The sequence below is a fragment of the Coloeus monedula genome (assembly GCF_965178545.1).
Source record: "Coloeus monedula genome assembly, chromosome: 1".
NCBI lineage: Eukaryota > Metazoa > Chordata > Aves > Passeriformes > Corvidae > Coloeus > Coloeus monedula.
In genome coordinates this window covers 81,658,515-81,678,563 of record NC_138781.1, presented here as the reverse complement: position 1 = coordinate 81,678,563, position 20,049 = coordinate 81,658,515, and the positions used below count along the sequence as shown (strand labels likewise).

At 34.9% G+C, this 20,049-nt stretch overlaps 1 protein-coding gene across 1 annotated transcript in view; it reads right to left on the bottom strand.

The window, feature by feature from the left end:
• The window catches only part of CDH18 (cadherin 18), a gene marked incomplete at both ends in the record, with an annotated part of 166,875 nt that overhangs the window by 56,993 nt on the left and 89,833 nt on the right, over nt 1-20,049 (bottom strand). The window contains one exon of the mRNA XM_082295385.1: nt 4,743-4,910. Coding sequence (XP_082151511.1) covers nt 4,743-4,910 — 168 coding nt within the window. The remainder of the gene's footprint in view (nt 1-4,742; nt 4,911-20,049) is intronic.

The window sequence follows — 20,049 nt, the reverse complement described above, 5'->3', positions numbered from 1 at the left end:
TAAGAATATGTGAGAAGCAAAATACTTTTTAGCACTAGAATTATGTTGTGCGACTCTTACGTGAAAATGTAATAGTCACACAGATAGGAAGTGACAAGTGAGAAATCTGAAAAAGATATTAGTCTAATTATAATGAAAAAAAATCTTAAAAAATAAGCAACCTTTAAATGTGGAATAATTTCTGGAATGAAATGCTTCCTAATACTCCCTGGATACTGGATCATTGCTAGACTCATCAACATGTAGAATCATAGACTCATAGAATGCCTTGGGTTGGAAGGCACCTTAAAGACAATCCTGGTCTTAGCTTCCCTAGCATGGGCAGGGATACCTTTCACTACACTAGGGTGCCCAGACCTCCATCCAACCTGGCCTTGAACACTTCCAGGGATAGGACATCTAAAGCTTCTCTGGGCAAACTGTGCCAGTGCCTCACCAGCCTTACCAGTAAAGAATTTCCTCCTGATATCTAGTCTAAACCTACTCTCTTTCAGTTTAAAATGTTCCCCCTTCTGATATCATTACCTGCTCATGTAAAAAGTTGTTCTCAGTCTTTTCTGTAAGTCCTTTTTAAGTACTGAAACGCTGCAATGAGGTCTCTCTTGAGCATTCTCTGTCTGTATTCATGCCTGGGATTGCCCTGCCCTCGGTGCAGAGCTTGCACTTGGGCTTCTTGAACTACATTAGGTTCATCTGATCCCACTTCTCAAGCCCATAAGTGGCACAATGAACAGGATCTAGATTATACTAGATATGCAAAAAATCTAATTTAAAAAGGTACAGTTGATCAGATGTCAGCAATCTTAAGAGAAACCAGTTATCATGTCCTGATCTTGTTTTATTTAAAATCTGGGTTTCCTGAGGACACAAAACTTCTGTAATCCTTTTAACTTAACAGTCTCCAGTAACTTTTAATCCTTGTCCAATGTCAGGCAAGTCTAACACAAGGACAGAGACGTAAAACACATTGTGATTCTACAAGCCTCTTCGCAATTACTGGATGAAAAAAGGAGAAAGGCCTGCTAAAAAAAAAATCAGTGAAAATTTTGCTTTTCTCATCACATTTGGGAGGAGCCAAGTGGTAAAAGAGAAGGCAGATAGCTCTAGACTAGTCACCAGGTAGGACAGGACAGTCTGCAGCACACGGCCGTGGGGAGTGATAGGGTGCAGACAGTTATGTATGGAAATCATGACAACTGGATGTACTACATGGAACTGGGGATTCAGAAAGGACCACATGAATGAGTATGAATTTCAAAAGAAAATGGGTAGCAGATACTTTTGCACTTAATTAGCTAATGAGTTATATTAACAAGGCCAGACAGTGGACACCTTACTAGCACTGAACAGAGTCAATGTCTGCTTCTGGGATGTGAGTTTACTTTTTCAGAACTAAGAGGAGCATCTTCATACAACATTCCTATTTAAACGTGGCTGGGTACTTTTCATATAAGGATATTGTAAAAAGAGAGGCCAAACTAATTATGCATATAAATAATTTCACATTGCATTTTCTTACTGCCACAAAATTACTAAGCCTCAATAACCAAGCTTTATAAAAATTGTTTTAAGCCATGACTTGTATTTAAGTTCTGCTTTATCCTGGAGAACTAGGTGAGTAGATCAGCTAGATGTATCAAACAAATATTACAAATTAGAGTCTAGACACAGCAACTACATATATTCTACACACTAGCCAGAATGCAATCATTAGAACTTGGTGTTCTAATTACATAGTCATTAGAACTGATGCATGCCAGTGGAAACCTCTGCCTAGTGTGATGATCTTGATGCTACCAGAATTTCTTCACACTAAACAAAGCAAAACACAGAGAATTCATCTTAAGCAACACCACAGGGAATTAATGAAATAAAAGTATACAGCACATTCTGAGGTAACTCAAGGCTGATAACAGTGTCATCAGAAGATGGAATATCTTCTATCAAATTATGAAATAAATTTATGACTATGAAATTAGGGCCCTCAGTCATCAAGAACATGGGTCCATCAGTGGTAAAACTAACAAGAACTGAGGGATGCAAAATTCTTCCCATGCAGAGCACTGTCAGCTTACATTAACTAGGTAGTTCATTTATTACTTGTCTCTCTAAAGAAAGGAAATTTATGATGATGAAGAAAAAGAAATCAGTATTATACAAGATGCACTGAAGTAATTGAAAAGCAAAAAGTATTTGAGGTTTCAGGTTATTCTCCTGCTGAATTCACAACCCCTTTCCTACTTCTGAGACATACTACTGTTTTGCAATCAGAATTTTTCAACTGTGTTTCCTATACCAGAAATCAGACTGATAAAATTAGGCAGTCCTATTCCATATTATTTCTCCTAGGTTTTTTTATATCTTGGAAAACTGTAGCTCTTTTAGGAATTTCTTTGGAAGAAAGTCAGCTCTATTTATAATGAGTACAGAATAAAACACAATAAACCCTTTTTAGCAGATATATTTACAGCCATTATGTCTGTTTTAAATAGGGGTTTAAAGTGTTTCTTTAAGGGGAAAAAGCCTGCACATCTTACTGCATTTTGCGTGTCTAATGAACACTCATCTACTTAAGCCAGAAAGGTACCATCTTTTAAATATATACAACAAAGTATATTTGTAAGTAAAACAAATAAAACAGCATCAATAAGATGTACTTCCCAGCATGTTCTCAAGCAAGGTACCCATACATTTAGAATCAGATTCAAAACTCACAAGTATGGTAACGGAGAAAAGGAAACTAACCAAAAGAAAGTCTGTGGTTTAGCTGAGGCTCAGCCTGTCCCAAGGGTTATACACTCGATATAGGCAGTTTTGGTTAGCACTTCCCTTCAATTCAATTCTGAATGTGACAAGCCCCAGTAAGTCTCATTTAGCATTCCGTCTAATAAGGAAATTGAAGAGAAATTTAACGGAAAATCATGGCACACAAAGGAAACAGAAGTAAAATAAACAAAGAAGTTATTTCTTTTAGTGCAAGACTCATGTATATAGTTCATGATGGTAAAACGGCCTTTTTAAAATCAACTGTATTTTCATTCTCTATTAACATGTAGCTACTGCTCTTTTGCAAGGGGTTTAAAATATAGTTCTTGAGAAGGAGTAAAGAAACAATGTCAGTGATAGCCGTGGTATAGGAATATTCTGTAAGCAAAGAAAGCAAATGTTTGCATTCTACAAGACCTGTTTTAGAAATAATATCTTTATATAAAGAATAAATATTAAAATACAATTTTATTTTTCCCTAAATAATAAGCTTTCATTAAATGTGAAATGTTTTGTCATTTTCAATGTTATTATAATCCCTTAAAATGTTTAAATTACAACATGAATATTTTATATTTCTTTGATTTCCAAAAAAATATTAACACAGATGAAGAAATACATATGCCAATGTACATTTCTTCCTGCTTGTCAGTTTTATATCTAAACCCATCCATTCAAAATAAAAGAAGCCAATTTTTGAAACCTGATAGGTAGGGATCCATTCCTGCATCCATTGAGTTTGCAGGAAACTTAAGACATTCTTTGTTTCTAATTTAGCTCTAATTTAAAGATAAGCCTTACCTTTTGCCTTTCCAATAGTTAAAAAGTATTATAAATAGAATGATGAATGCAATGAAAATTTTGTGGAACATGAAACCGAATATATTTTATTTAAGGATGTGTTTCAAAAGATTTATGTTTTCATGTCTTTTTGAGGCACAGAACAAACACTCATTTCTACAACACTCTTAATAAGCCTATTCACTGTTTGGCCAGATTTTATATAACGTGTATTGCCAGGGAGTTTTGTTTGTCCCTGGAGCCTTGTGATCTCTACTATTGTTTATAAATCTTCTCATTCAAACAGCTTAATGCATTTCCTGGTGGATGTTCCTATAGCTACCAGTCCATTATGTTCTACAACAACTCACGCAATGTCTGAGACCAGATTACAACACTCTTGCTGGCCTTGACCCAATATGCAGAGAAAATACATTTACGTGCCATAAGATTTTTAAATAAATTGTCAACTGAATTCAGAATTCCTACAAGATCCCAGCTGCTGTGTCAGATCAATGGACACCCAATGAGCTGGATAGAAATTAACCTCCTATTAGTGATCACATTAAGATATTCTATTCTGGTATTTACTCTTCATATAAGCATGAGATGATATTGTTTGAAATCAACACCAACAATTCATTTATCTGTGATAAATTCAGATTCCACCATTGCTCGGTAATAGTGAGAAACATCTTAGATTTTGACCATCTGAGTATGATAATTGATCTTAAAAGTTTAGTTGGGTGTAGAAGAAGAAAAAATTTGATAGATGCGTAGGGAAGCAGCCAAAGGCATGTTGGATTAAATATTTTAATGCATTGTCTTTTGCTTTTATCTACCATAGGAACATCATCATTCCCTCATGGGATCAAAATCACACAGTTATTGAAATATGCATTTAACAAATACTGGAGAATAACCCACATATGAGAACAGTATACCTTTGTAATCCACCTCGATATTATTCAGTGGTTAACTGAAAGAAATCTTTACTGGTTTCAGCATTTTAACTATGCCATCTCTGTGCTTTATCTGCAAATACTGGAAAATTATAAAATATTGGTGAATCCAAATGCTTTCAAGCTCCCTATTCCCCGTGAATTTGACTACCAACTGGATTTCACTGATCGCTTCTTGCTTCACTGAAAATCAACGTGATTTTCAAATCAGTTATATGTTGAAATTGTACATACTCTGAGGAAACCTGGGTGGATTGTCGTTGACATCTGTGAGTGTGATATTTACAGTTGTTGACCCTGACAGCCCTCCGACCTGCCCAGCCATATCTTTGGCTTGAATGACAACGGAATAATGCTCTCTGGCTTCCCTGTCCATGTTGTGCAAGGCAGTCCTGATGACTCCTGTGAAGGAAAGAAAACAAACAAACAAACAGAAGATCAGGATTAACCTGTTCAAGCAAGAGCAAAGGCTGGGCATAACCTTTCTTCTAAGCGAAGGTGGAGCTAAGTCGTTTTCAGTTGTTTGTGTCATAGATATATATATATATATATAAAACACAACTCCAGATGCTGCTAGACAATCAACCTGCTTGATAATATGAAGAAATTAAAACAAAATTTATTAAATCAATTATTATATTATTAAATAAATAATCTACCTTGTATAACATTCCTGACCCAAAGGTACATTGCCAAAATAACAGTGTTTTCTCATACAACTCTTTAAATAGCTACTTAACAGAAAAACTAATGAATTGGAACTCTTATCCCACTGAATAAACAAAAATTGTTTATTAACAAAAGGTAATTTCTTAATTAGTATATCAAATATCTCTTAAAACTAACCCAAAAGCTAGATTTTCCTATTTGACAAATTAAAAAAAAAAAGATATTTTTTGTGTTTGGTACATGTCAATCATATCGATTTATGAGTTTGACTAAATTAATAATTGTCTTTAAAGTAAAAGATAAACCTTTTATTGTTATTACTACACTAGAGAGAGAAAACCAAAATTGAATGATCCTAAAATTCTATTAATTTTTATCCATCATCATCAAGTTTTTTTCACATTATTTACCTATACATGTAGAAGCAAAGATTAAAATAAAAGTAGAGGCAGACAACTCTGTGGGCACAGTTTCAGTTAGGGGACATTTTTCACCTATGATGATACCTGTAAAATTCAGCCCTGCTAATTTCTTTGATCACAGACTGACAGAAAAATCATGGAACTCAGTAAAGAGAGATGTCAAGTGCAGTGCCAGGAAACCAGTACATGCTGTGGACAGACTATCTGGGAAAGAGCTGTAAAGAAAAGAATCTGGTGTGGTCCTCAAGTTGTACACGAGCCAACGATGCAGCAAACAAGGCCAGCATCTTCCCCGGTTGCATTAAGAAATTCATTGCCAGCAGGTCGAGCGTGGGGATCCTTCCCCTCTGCTCACCAAGTCTGGAGTGCTGGGTCCAGTTTTGAGCACATCAATACAGAAAAGACATTGATAGACTGTAGTGAGTTTCACAGAAATAAATAAAGAAAATATTAAAAATGCCAAATTTATTAACATTACATTTTTAAAGAGCTAAAATTTTGGCTTAACGTCTGTTGGACTCTGAAAGTGAGTTATTGCTATAACCAGTAAGAAAATATACCATAACATGATGAGATGTTGCTTCTGGGTAAATTTTAATCATACAATAGTTACTAATGCAAAGAATCTTAAGAAGTAGAGCCTTGCTCTTCTGGACAACTGGCTGTACAGCATGATTCTCAAGCTTTTTGAATCCCACAGTTTCAGATGGTGTAAAAAGTGGCTTCCAGAGCATTATTTTTCTTGTATTTTTAAAATTACTTTCTTCGCATTTCTTCAATAAAACCATTTAGACATTATTACATAGGAAATGATAATTTTCATGTAGCTTATACCACTGTTTCTATTATCTTCTGAAAGTAAATCACACAAAAATAAGGAAATATATCCACGAAGAATATTTTTTGTTTAAGTATCCATGTTTTAGAATAATTTGAACATAGTTTTGCACTGTAAGTTACTTTCCATCAGAAGTGTAGATTTTGGACAAACTGGCTAAAAAGAGTATACCAGTCGGGTTTAGTTCATCAGTGCTCTTTTCCTTAAAATTATACAGTTTGAAACAGACCTTTTTTCAGAAATTGCAACGTGATATATTGAAAATAACCACAACTTACACAAAATATAAATTTAGAAACAGAAATTTACAGAGTCATTTAGATAAAAGGAACTGGTATAATTTAAATATGCATTTTCACTGAAATAATTATGGCTCAAAAATCTGGTACTAGTATTCTGAAAATTCATTTTACAGATAAATAGGAATATGTGAAATTATTAGAATTGAGAATGTCCTGCTTTGACTTTTCAAATGAATTGCTTTAGTTTTTCCATTGAAACCAAATTTATCATGCTTATGCATATGCATGTAAGAAGCATGGGATTTTTTAAAAGAACCTTCCATTTCAATTTGTAACAGACCAAATGTTACATAGTAGAACATGTCTTCTATACTATCCTCACTAGTACTAGCCACTTGCATTTTTAAAGTAATTGAAACAAACAGAAATTCCTCTGAATTATTACCTTCCTCTTTGTTTGCTTCAAGGGGCATGATACTGAATCAATGCTTCTAGTTAATAAAGATTTGTGGATGACTAGTCATGACTAATCATTTAATCCCTCCCACTTACAGCAGATTCCTCTTTTTTGAAAACAGAGACAATGAAACTGGGCAGGTTCTTAATTTCAAAACCTTGTATGCAAAGTTTAGAATAAGAAAACTAGTTTTAAGGTTTTGATGGGCTGAAGGCAGGAGGTAAGGGAAGATTTAGTTCTCTCTCTTTCCTGGGTTGCATATACATTTATACATCCTGAAGTCATATCATCAATATGAGGTATGTAACTACTGTGAGGACCCTAACACTCTGTCTTTGTGATGCCTTAGGGTTTTAGCTTTTCCATAATTTTTTAGTGTATACTTCTAAGACTCCATATAGCCTGTTAGCTACTGTTCTCCCATTCTGGTCAGACAAAACAAATCCTCTCTAAGCTTGAACTTCAAGGACACCTTAGTGTCCCAGGCCCCAAAATACATAAACAAAGTGGATTATGGGGGAGCAAACTGGGGGTAAATGACTTCATTACCTGAAATTGTAATTGGACGATTAACCCCTGATATGCAAATAGGCCAAACTTATAAAAGTATGAAAATCTGTGACCCAGGAGTCCATTTGGGGTGTAGCCCTGAGGCTTTGACTGCCCAAAGTGTACCTTGAAGGCCCTTCAATAAATATAACTGTTTTTATTCTCTTAATTTTGTCTAGCCTCTGTTTGCAGGTAGCCCCATCAAGGCATCACTTGTCACTAGCTGCTCCACCAACTGTTATGCAGTATAGCACTAAAATAGTGCATAATCTCAAGTTTCACTAATGATCCCAAAAGGTGTAAGGAGAACTTAATTATCTTTTTCACTCAGATAATATTAAATGTTCTGGCAGGTTCTTTTAAAAGTAGGAATTGCCCCTGAGTATCTTGGGTATGCTTGACAGGGGTTCCTATACATCCCACAAGAAGACAGGAAGTTACTCTTAAGAAAGATATTTCCCTGACTAAAACAGTTACAAAAAATACTGAAAAGGAAAGCTGTCACAGGTTTTTTAAATTTAAACACAGTCCTGATTTTGCCTCATATTTGTTAGGAAAATCTCTGACCCTGTTAACCAAGTACTTTTCAGCTATGCCTTCGGTACTTATTCATCTTTGGTAGGAAAGGAAAATAAGAAAATTAGAAAAGCAAGATGTAGATGTCATTACAGGTACATCCTGTTCTGTTTCTGGTATTAAGCAAAGAATTTTTACAGAAGTTTGACTGCTGTGTCGAAAATCAAATACAACATATGGAAGGGTAAATCTGTTGGAAAAGAGCTGAGAACACACAGCTTTGGACCTCTGGCCTCACAAACAGTCATATCTATTTCCATCTTAAAATTATGAGAGATGTTTTTTTCCCACATGAAAGGCTCTCCCAAAACACACATTTTCTTCTAACTTCTTCACTAAGTTTATTAATCTCTAAAGCACACCAATTTTCGTAGGGTTTGGGGGTTTTTTTGTTTGTTTGTTTGGTTGGTGTTTTCTTTGTTTTGGTTTTTATTTTGCTTTGCTTTGTTTTGGTTTTGTTTTGTTTTGGTTTTGTTTTGTTTTGTTTTTATTTTGGGGTGAGTGTGACAGTTTCTACAGTTTTGGAAAGCACAGTTTCCAATCTGAATTTATCTTTCTTGACCATGTATGATGAGAAACCTACTTAGTTTCCAATTAAGTCTTTAATATCACCTTTTAAAATTGAAATATTTTTATTTTTTATACAGAATACATGACACTGATGATTCATCTTTAATTGACTAATAAACCCAGGACATTTTCCTCCAATGACATTTCCAAATTCATGAGACCAGAATTACTGTAGAACCATAGAATATCTTAATGTGAATAGGAGCAATAAGGATCAAGTCCTACCCCCTGCTACTCACAGGACCAACTAAAACTAAACAATATGTCTTGTAAGTAATTTTACTACATAATGTTATTAAATTAGATTATGCTCTTCTTGTTCTTGCCCATAACCACATAAGCTTCTTTCTCTGTACTGACAGTTCTTCACAACTTTTTGCAATCAAGAAATTTCTTCATGATGGTCCTGAATTTATCCTCAAAGTATCAGATAAAACTGAGAAAAAAATACGCACTGAGATGAAAGATTGATATAGCTACTATTGTGGATAGCTCCTTTTCTTTCCTTTTCCCAACAACTCTGGATTTGAAAAAAAGCCCTGAAAATAACTTTATTTTTGGCGAGTTTTACTTCCCTCTCCACTCAGGCTCTCTAAATTCATTCCTGTTACTGAATTGCAGTCAATACCTTTTTTTTTTACCAAGTTTTCTTAAAGATACTTCTATGCTCTGCAGCATCTGACAATGTGTTATGTTGTCTTTTTTAGCATTCTGTGAACCATTTAACTTATATAAAAGAAAAGCTACAACAGAAGGATCTACTGTAACTGAGACTGTAAAGACTTTTTAACTCAAGTACAGACAAATACTAAGAAAATGTTTGCCACAGCCAGGTGCATAGCTATGCATTTACTGAAATATATAACTGTGTACTTACCTATTAGTCTGGTACACTTGAAAGAATTTATCTTATTATTTACACAAAGTAAGAACTCATTTAGATTCAGTAACCACTGCAGAATTTTAGTCATCTTTATTTTACAGCCTACTCCTGCATGGTCTGAATTTCCCACAAAAAAACAGGGTCTATTTTAATATTTTAAGCTCAAAGGTCTTCTATCTAGTGGGGAAAACAAAAAGAAAACAAGAAAACTTTAATGGCAAATTAGTTTGTCATGGGGAAATGAGTATTTTTTTGATTGGAAAATTTCCATTCTGTTGTTGGATCATGAGTGTGGTTACTAGAGATTTGATAAAGGGCCAGTAGGTCACATTAGATCTCCCATATTCTAGTTTCTTATATATCTGTCTTGCTATGTTTATAGCCAATAATGACTGAAATGTAATTTTAAATTATCTATTTAATAGCTAACTAAATGTGGGGTTTACAATTTACTGAGGGATTTGAACTCATGGGAATTTCATTAGTATTATTCTTTCTTTTGGAATAAAAGCTCTATTTTTATCACTGCTTGTTCTGGGGTATGAATTTAGCTTATTTTATTGTAACTGAATATTCTGAACATATTGTACATATTAAAACACATTTCAAATTCTAATATTATTCTACTATTAAAGGGAAACACAATTTTTCCATTTTAAGGCAGATTGACTGAACAAGTCAGCAGATACTTTTTTTTCCCTTAAAATCTCAAAATAAAGTTCATATTTAGAACTCTCAATAGACTTGGATTTGTTATTTAGTTCAAAATATAACTGTAAACAGAAATCTGCAATATAAAGCTTATGGTCATACTCCACATTCTGAATACTTCTATAACAAGGATGTTTTTAATCTAGGCCTTTGAATCACATCTGCTTTATATAACTAACATTTTGTAACTTTACAGGGAGGACATCCCTAGACAGTCCGTGGATGAAAGTCATAGCAGTATAGAAATGACAATTAGTGGTCAATTATCTTCTCTGGTCATGGTTATAGTACTGAAATACAGTATATCCTTCCTTAAAGAAAATTAGCATTGAAATGAAATACATGAATCCAACATATAAGGATAACTGCTAGAAAATAAAAATTACTGAAAAAATAAGTATATTTTAAAAGGAAAATAGTAAATGTTTTAAAGAAATAGGCTAGAATAGCATTTATTTTGTATTAAAAGAAGGGGAAGATTAACCAGACTGGTTGTACTACAGTGAATACCCTAGGAGAAAAAAAATCTATTTAAATTACTTTTAGTAAATACAGCCTTCTCTAAAATCTCAATGAGTGACAGACTGAAATTACGAAATGAAAAAATGTCTTATGCTGATGCTTCCTAAATTAAGGAATCTGAATAAAGCTTCACTAACCGCATGGAAAATATGCCAATTTATGTGGCAATTGCATGGATAACAAATGTAATCACAGCACATCGCCCTGTTTTCATAATGCAAAGCTCAATAAAATTAATTAAATTAAAAATTTGCTGCCATGACACTTCCCAGAAAGAAGACAATAAACTCTAATGTGCAATATACAAGTGCTGTAATCAAATCTGTTATAGAAATAGTCATCCAAAAATTTTACCAATGATACTCTTGAGTTTACTTTTAATCCACACAGAAGGAGGTTGAACAGAGCTGGTCTCACACTGATTTCTGCAGAGCCCTGTCGGAATCTCTTCCTTTCATGACTATTCTGTCTTATGATAACTTTTTCTTACCTCCCAGGTAGCCAGTTCATAGCCATTTAATATGTGCTTTGTTGCTGCTACTAATTGCTATCTATTTAACTAGAATTGCATGTGGCATGTGTCAGAGACTGAAATATTATATTTTATGAATTAAATATTTTCTTGAAGGACTTTTAAAACTGTATTACAAAAGCTGCAGAGAAGACTACTGCACCCTGGATGGGGCCCTGACTGAGGCCTGACACTGCTCGCTGATGAAGAGAAGACAAAGTAACAGCTCAGGGCTGGGGCCATTCACTGAGCACAGGCTTAACACCTCCAGGATGAGGACCACAGCCCCAGGGCTATCAGCTGCCAGGCTCGCACAGACCCTCGCACCAAGGCGTGGAGGGAGGAGAGGCTCTGGGTATGTGGGAAAAGCCTGTGGTCAGAGGTGCCGTGACTGCCCATCCTCCACTGTGCAGAGGAGCCCAGCTGAGGGGTCCTCACCAGGGGGGAGGAAGCTTATCCACAGCAGAAGGGGGTGACATGGCCCATCACAGGCGCCCCCCGCCAAGGGGTCCCCAGACCCTGCACCAGAGCACCAGAGATGACGCAACACACCCTCAGTGTTGCAAGGGACAGGGTGTCCAGCTAGCCCCTGCAAGAGAGGCACATGGACGTTCCCACCTGGCCCGAAGTGTATATTAATGCATGGAATTCTGCACTCTTCGGCGTGTGGCGGCGTGTGGTGTGGCAGCATGTAGCGGCATGGCCACCGTGGCGGCGGGGGACCCTCACCACCAGCAGACCGGATGGAGGGGAGCAACGAGACGTCGTTGGGACCCTCGGATGGGTGATATGCTTCCACTTAACCCCTGTCACCTCTCCCTGTTCCCCCACCCCCCACGCACACTTCTTTTTCTTTCTCTCTTGCTTTTCTCTTCCCTTCTCTTTGCCTCTTTTACTATCAAATAAAATACATCCATTTTTTGGCAACGACATCTAACCTCGTTTGGTTTTAATCTTGTTTCTGGGGATATTTTGAACCTTCCAGGTTCTTTCCGGTTTATGCTCAGAGACTTAGCTTGCTTTGCTTTCCTGGGTTTAAACCGGATTGTAACAGCATGGTAATTACCTTTTTTAATATAACGTGCCATTTTATAAAAAAAAGAAATCAGGTTTGTTAAGCGTGGGCTATTTTCCAGAAAAACACATGGAACGGTATTATTGCTATTCCGATTTTTTAATTGGCTAAATTCATTCTAGATCCTCTATTTTCCTTTTTTAACTCTTTGCCTAAATTTGCCAGCCTCATGTTGCAAATTTCTTTTACTTGACCTCTCAGAAATGACACACATTTACATTCTGCAAACTTGCTTATCTACTTTATTCAGGGAGAATCTACCACCCTTCCTAGACTTGGGACTAGACAACATTTATAGTTCCCCATTAATCTAATTCTGTTCCTAAAAGAGTCAACAATTCAGGGTGAAGAAAAGTGGAAATTCTGTCTTTTTATTCATATACAGATTCTGAAAATACTTCAAAAAAGGGTTAATTCCTCATAAACTATTTATCAATATGTTAAGTCCTGAAAATGTGCAAGTAGTTTCTTTTGAAGTAAAAATTGCATGTAGGTTCCTATGATTTTTCAGACATAAAAATATAGTTAAGCATTCTTTCAAGCAAATCTCCTACCTGAATGATTTTGATCTCTCATAAAATGGTTCTTCCATTTTTGAACACACTTTTTTCCACACAAAATTGTTGGAGATGTGGTATGGAGAAGTAGAAGAAAGCCTTAATGACAGAACAAAAACATTCCTGTGTCTTGGCAACATGCCACTATATATTAATTCTCTGTGTAATTGTGCATGATGAAATGATTCAATTTTGATAAAAGACATCTTGATGCTTTTGCACACACTCATGAGTTCTTTGGGATTGGAATCCAAATTAGTGGCATTTCTATAGTTCTGAAGAAACATGTGGCTAGGAGCAAAAAGGGATAAGCAGTCAGATCCTCCACCTTGACCAATACACTGCTCATACTCTGATGTGCTCCTGTTAATTCAGTAGGCATGTGTCTCAGATAAAGCCTGCAAAAGAATGATGCTACTGCTCTGTTGAAAATACATTTTTTAGAATTCAATTAAAAATATATTAAAAAAGGGAAGCAGAATCTGTACCCCAAGGGAGGGGGAACAGAATAATTGTTTGCTCGAAGACGGTAACAAGTGACTGCTGGTTGTATAAGGAAATAAAATGTTAGGCCAAGATAGCTATGGAACACACCTAGATACAGATACATGTGACTAACATACAACTTAATGCCACTTAGATATTGAGGGCTTCTCCATAACAGTTTACTTGTCACATATGCAAGCAGAGGAACCAAGCAAATGATCTCACTATAGAGGCAAGGGCAAAGAATGCTGTGTGAGATTAAATTACCCATTAAGTGCAAATTCTTCAGATATAAACTTCTTATAGGTGTATTTAATCCTTGGTGAGGAGGAACAACCTAATGAAACGTGACGAACAAAACAATTAAGTAAAAAGGGGATGCATTCAGTAACCTCTGAACACAGCAGATGGGAATTAAGTACATGAGCCTTCTCAAATGAAATCACATTTGACAAGAAAGAGCTTAAAACTATCTGAAAACTAACTACTTATATTCACAGGCTTGGAAATCCTGCTCTCTTAAAATAGAATAGACCACTAATATTGAACATTTCTTATTGCAATGTCACATGTTCTGGCCTACACAAAAATATATTTAATCTATAGCTTGAATGAAAACAACAAAAAAAGAGGCAGTTGAAGGTTAAAGTTGCTAATATTCCAGTCATAATCAAAAGCTCCTTAGCACCTTCTTTATAATGAAAGAAAATAAAGATGGAGCCACAGACAACTTCATATTTACCATCTACTATTAGTAAATTAGCCTTTTATGTGAATTAAACCTTTTATCTTTAATAAGTACATAATAATGTATCTAAATAATTGGAGATAATTAACATAGTTTCCCATTATGCTGAATAATATTTTGGTTTCTTTTCAAAGTAGATCATCTTCATAAGAGGTCAAGAAGAGAGACAATGACTCTTAGGCATAAGTTACCCCTTTATAAAAGGTTTAAAATTGTGTCCAGGTAATAAAAAAACTGAATTCAACATACAGTCTTGAAAAGATTCCAAATCTGGACAAATTTTCATGTCCTCAATAATTTAATTACAACTGACTGACAAGGTCAAGACATATAACTCAGATTATCTATTAGTGAGAAAACTTAGCCAACATACCAAGCATTTACACCATGGTTTTGTTCTTTTCTTCCTGTGGTACTTCCTCCTTACATACCCATGAGCATTCTACTGAACTGCAATGCTTCATTGACCCTTTTATAACATGCTAAGGACCTTATAGCAGTATAGCATAATTTTAACTTTCATAAGTCAGTTAGAGTGCAATCTTACTGAGCACTTCAGTATGCTTATTTGCAAAGTGTGAATGAAGTACATTGAGACTCGTGTCAATATGGAAAGTGAACAATTTTTTCCATGTATCCCAGGTGCATAGATTACAATGAAAACAATTCTGCTTGATGTGCTATGACAGTGGCCATGCAAGCTAATATCTGTTTAAAGAAATCTATTAAATTCAAGAACCAGCAGAATACAATCAGCAAAAAAACCTCTTAATTGTGGAAAGTGCTTTAGTGCTAGATTTAGTGTATCAGAGTGTAAATACATATATATATAGATGATACAACAAATACCTTAAAAACATGAGTAATTGATTTCCTGACAAGTCCTTGAAAGAAAAATTCTAGGAAAAAAATATTATCATAATGTTTTCTGAAAGAGTAAAATTAATGAACAAAAATCATAAATTCTTTGAAATCTCGTTTGTTCTATAAAAATCCTAATCTATTCGCACAGTAAAAAATATCTGCACAAGACAAAAAATATCTCAGAATGGTACTCTGGATAAACAGAAGGCTGGCTTAGGAACCATGGCAGATAACAGATACTTTTGAACGCTGAAAATGTGTCTGTGGTAGCTTAAGGAGAACCACAATTTTCAAAATTTTCTGATGCACACAAAAATGATGGTGATATATAAATACAATTTAAAGGAATTCCATTATAAAGAATCTGATACATGTTCACAAATGTTATTTTCTTTCTTAGACCCAACATCCACAAAATCTTTGTGTATTAGGTGACATAATAGGTAGCTATTGACTTCTGTTGAGATTCAATCAGGAGTTATTGACCTGGAAGTCAGATATTGATCTATTCAGAGAAAAGATAAATCTCTACCTGGAAGCACAATAAATCTTACAGTTGGTTGAAAACAGAAGTCTTTGTTGCTCATTTGTTGCAGTACACTGCTATCAAGAAAATGATTACTGGATTACTGAATTACTGGTGTAACTTGTTGAAAAGAGGCACTCTAACACTACAATAAATTAAGAAATTTCTCAGTAAGGTCACACAGAACATAAAATATGACACGACTCAATTTTATACAACTGTTTGTCTTTCTAATTTGCGTGAATACATTATTCAATGAAGTGCTCAACTGCTGCAGTACATATTAGTATTGAACACCTCTTGACTTGAAACAAGCATTGTCTGAATTTGAAATTATTCTGAATTTAGACAAATCACAAATTTGAAAATACTAGCTCTGACTCCTAAGAACTCTTACTAGACCAAGACTTTCTTAGGAGTAACTCTGCATACATTTTTTTTCATCCTGGAAAAGTTGTAACTTAATCACCCACAGTGAGGGAAGTTATACAACTTTATTAATCAAATCACAAGTACCATAATTTCAAGCACCATATATTACAAACTTCCATGCTGGATTCTGTAAAAAAAAAAAAAAAAAAGAAAGGAAAAAAAGTTCCCTTTCCTTTTCTTCTTCTTCCTACTTATCATTCTTATTTAAAATTGCTCAAAAATGCAACAGGTCTTTGTTTTGTACCCTCAGGTTTCAATTTTCTCTATGAGAAAATAACAAAACCTACCAACTTAAGAGTCATCTTACTTGCTCAGTCATCAATAAGCTTTAATAAACAAAGCACAAGAAAACAGATCAATAGCAGTGTCAGAGGGGTTTTTTCCTTCTCTGGGGTTCTATCTTGTGCAAATTCTTGCCTTCTGTGGACCTGGAATCACTTAAAAAAGTGGATCTCAATACCCTTGGTCTGTCCTTTCTAAAGCCCAAAAAATTTTCTGAAATTACTTTTAATTTCTCCATTTCAAATAGAAAATTCACAGCAGGACAATACAGACAAAAGATAATAGGCCTACCTTGATTTACAGTTTGGTACAAAGTGTCAGTGATTGTTCTAAGTGTATATTCTAAATAATGACATGAAGATTCATTGAAACATATTAAAATATACTTGTAAATCAATCATTAGAAAACAAACTTTCGATACCAACAAGAAAAGCTGTCTTCCTTAACATGGCTGACCTTAAATTATGCTATTACCATAATTTTTGCATATAAATGACAAAAAAAATCCCTACTCTACTAACATTTAGGAGGACTAAGAATGGTTTTGAAAGTTTGTAAGGAAGAAGGCTGTTTATTTAAGATCCAACCACTCACTTTGTTTATCTACCTATTGTCAGGCTAAATTATTATTCTTGTTCTAATTGTTCCTGAACACCACATTACAGGCTATAAAAAAATACCCTGTTTCTAATTATAATGACAAAATGAAACAACAATTCAGAGAAGTATACACATTTTCATTCAGAATTCTTTTCAGCATTCTTCTTAAATCGAATGAAGCACAGAAACTTTTTTACCTGGTGTTTTCTTTATATGTCTGTATAGGAAGTCTATCCTCTAAGTTTAATCTACTATAACAAGCAGATAACAAGCATTTTTTTGAATGTGTTGCTCTGTTTTCTAAATCTCTAGAATGACCTAAGTAATATGAAACAGCACAACTAAAGAAATTTACATGTACCTACATATCTAATACATAATTAAAAACAAATTATCTCATGTACCAGGAAAGAACATGTGAAAATCCATGGTAGCAGGATGAATGGGGAATTCCAAACCAGGTGGACAGGAGTTTTTCTAGCGCAGATATTCCCCTTATTATCACCTGCCATGTTTGGAACTGTCAAGTGCTTTTCTTGTCCACACTCTATAAGACCTTCTTAAAGTACGTACATGATGAGGGTGAGCAGGACCTCATATTGTCAATCTTGATACAGTATAAATCCAGGTACTTCATATCAAGGTAATGAAGTTATGCTGATTGACACCAGTAAAGAATCTTATCTGTTATTTTTAGGCAAAAATCTTCTTAGTACGATTAGGACTAAGTTGGCAATCTAGTAATCTAGTTGATGAGTTTTTCACTCTTCAGGTGTTACTGGTGATGGGAGCTCATATCAGGGAAGAGTGTCTTATATGAGCAAGGTTGCTGTTACAGCTCCTTAGAATCTGGACAATAATTACATTTGGTTTACACCAAAATGCTAATAAAATCACAGGAAGAGCAAAATATGTATTTGAGTCAGTGTTTTGAGGTCAGGAATAGGATGCACGGAGAGTATACCTAGTTGAACCATTTGCTTCCTCTTAGGAACACGCAATTAAGTTAAAATCTCTCTACCTCTACTTCCCGTCCTACATTTTAGATTGCCCAGAGTCTTTTACCATCTTGTCTTACTGAAGAAAGTTTGGCATAAAAGTGAAGCCCATTATCTGCTGCAGGGTCACAGTGATGCTCCAATATACAACATTCAATAACTAAAGAAAGAAGCTTTGTGAGTGGTATATTTCCACAAATGAAACTCTCATGGAGAAATTTAGAACTTCATCTTATGAGACAAGATTTAAGTAAACCAACAGTGTGAGTGTGAAATAAAATTCTGACTTCCTAAAACTCAGCTACTATAAATTAAATCAAATATTGAAAAATAAATAGATCTAAGTCAAGAGACAACTATAAAGTACTACACATTTCCTGGATCTAGGACATGTATTTGCTAACAATTAGTTATGGTAACTCTCAGGAAAGTGAAAATTAAAATGAAGCATGAGTATTTTAAGGAATTTCACATTTTCACAAATGCCATGGCTATTTTTCTGCTGTAATTGAGTAGCTCTGCTGTTTCTATAAGAAAACTTCTATTATATAACTGTCCATGAAGTGGCAATGGTGCAGAGTAGCTGCTTTAAAATCAGTAGGGGTTTCCGACTTGTGTTAACAATTGTTTCTTAATTTTGATTAGAAACTCTTACACTGGCAAAAATCTTTCTTAGTGATGAACATTCTCCTGTTCATGGGAAAATCTACAGCTTGAACTCAGAGGATATACTGTCCTAATAAATTCTTTTAAAGACTTTCAAAAAGTTGTATTCTGACTGTCAGGAGATAAAAAAGTAAACCTTAAAAATATATTTTGACATTCACAAAACATTCACATGGTGATCTGTAGCAGTAATACAATATCACTTAGTGGTTTTTATGAAATTTGTTACAGGAGTCATTTCAGAAAGATTGGAGAACAGACTTTTAGTACCCTTTTTAAAAGATTTCATTTGTCAAAGGAAAATGACACACATATCCTCAGAATTTTAAGATAATTTAATGGCCTATACATGCATAGTTTGCAAAGGACAAGGCTATATTGCTCTGCTTGTACCAAATTATTTTTTTAAAGAGCAAGATATTAAAGGTTTCTAAAAGTTATCTCAAAGCATTAAATCTTCTACTTTTAGTTCTGAAAAAATTAAAACCTTAGCAAAACAATTTTCTTTACATAACAGAATGATAATATAGCTAAAATGTGCAATTTTCAACTGCAAATGCCTTAAAACAATCATTTAAAAACATGGCCTGCAATTAAGTGTGCCCACTTGTCTCTCAGAAATCATCCCTAACCCTGGACAATGAAATTAAAGGTCATTGTCTTCACCCTTAGTTTCTTGTATCTATAAAACTGATTTGCAGAAGAATAAAAAGGATTCAGTCTTTCTGTGTAAAGCAGGGGACAGCGATTACATTAGGGAGAAAGAAGGGTTTGATCATTTATTATGTCCTGGATAATACTACTGCTTATTAACTATTGAAAATTTATGACTGCATAAGTGATATTGACCAAATGGCAGGACATTTAGGACCGAAGTCCAAACAGTCCAGTGTTGGTCTATTGTTTGTCAGTCGGTTCATCTTCCCCACCGGTGCCAGGTGAGAATCATGAACAGGAACTCCCATGTCCTGGGAAATGAATGCGTGTCCGCCACAAACCCAGCGCTTCACAGAACCAGTAGATGAACTGACTCCTTGTGCACACACTTCTGACCCAGAGCTCCTTCTGATTTTAATGTGCAATGCATATCATGATGCACAGAAAATATTTAGGGATGATTAGAAAGCAGCCCAGGCTAGCTGGCTCCAAAGCAGTCCCTTTGCACCATAGCTACAGTTCCTTCATATTTTCAAGTTCTAGAAATGTGCTGCTCAGAGTATGACTGCTGCATAATGTAAGTATGTAATTCCTACACAGATTACCACTACATTTTGATTTCAGGAAAAATGTTGTACTTTAACATTCAGAGACACAAAAGGTCTTCCCTTAGAGTATCTATGGCAGCAGCTCTGTGCA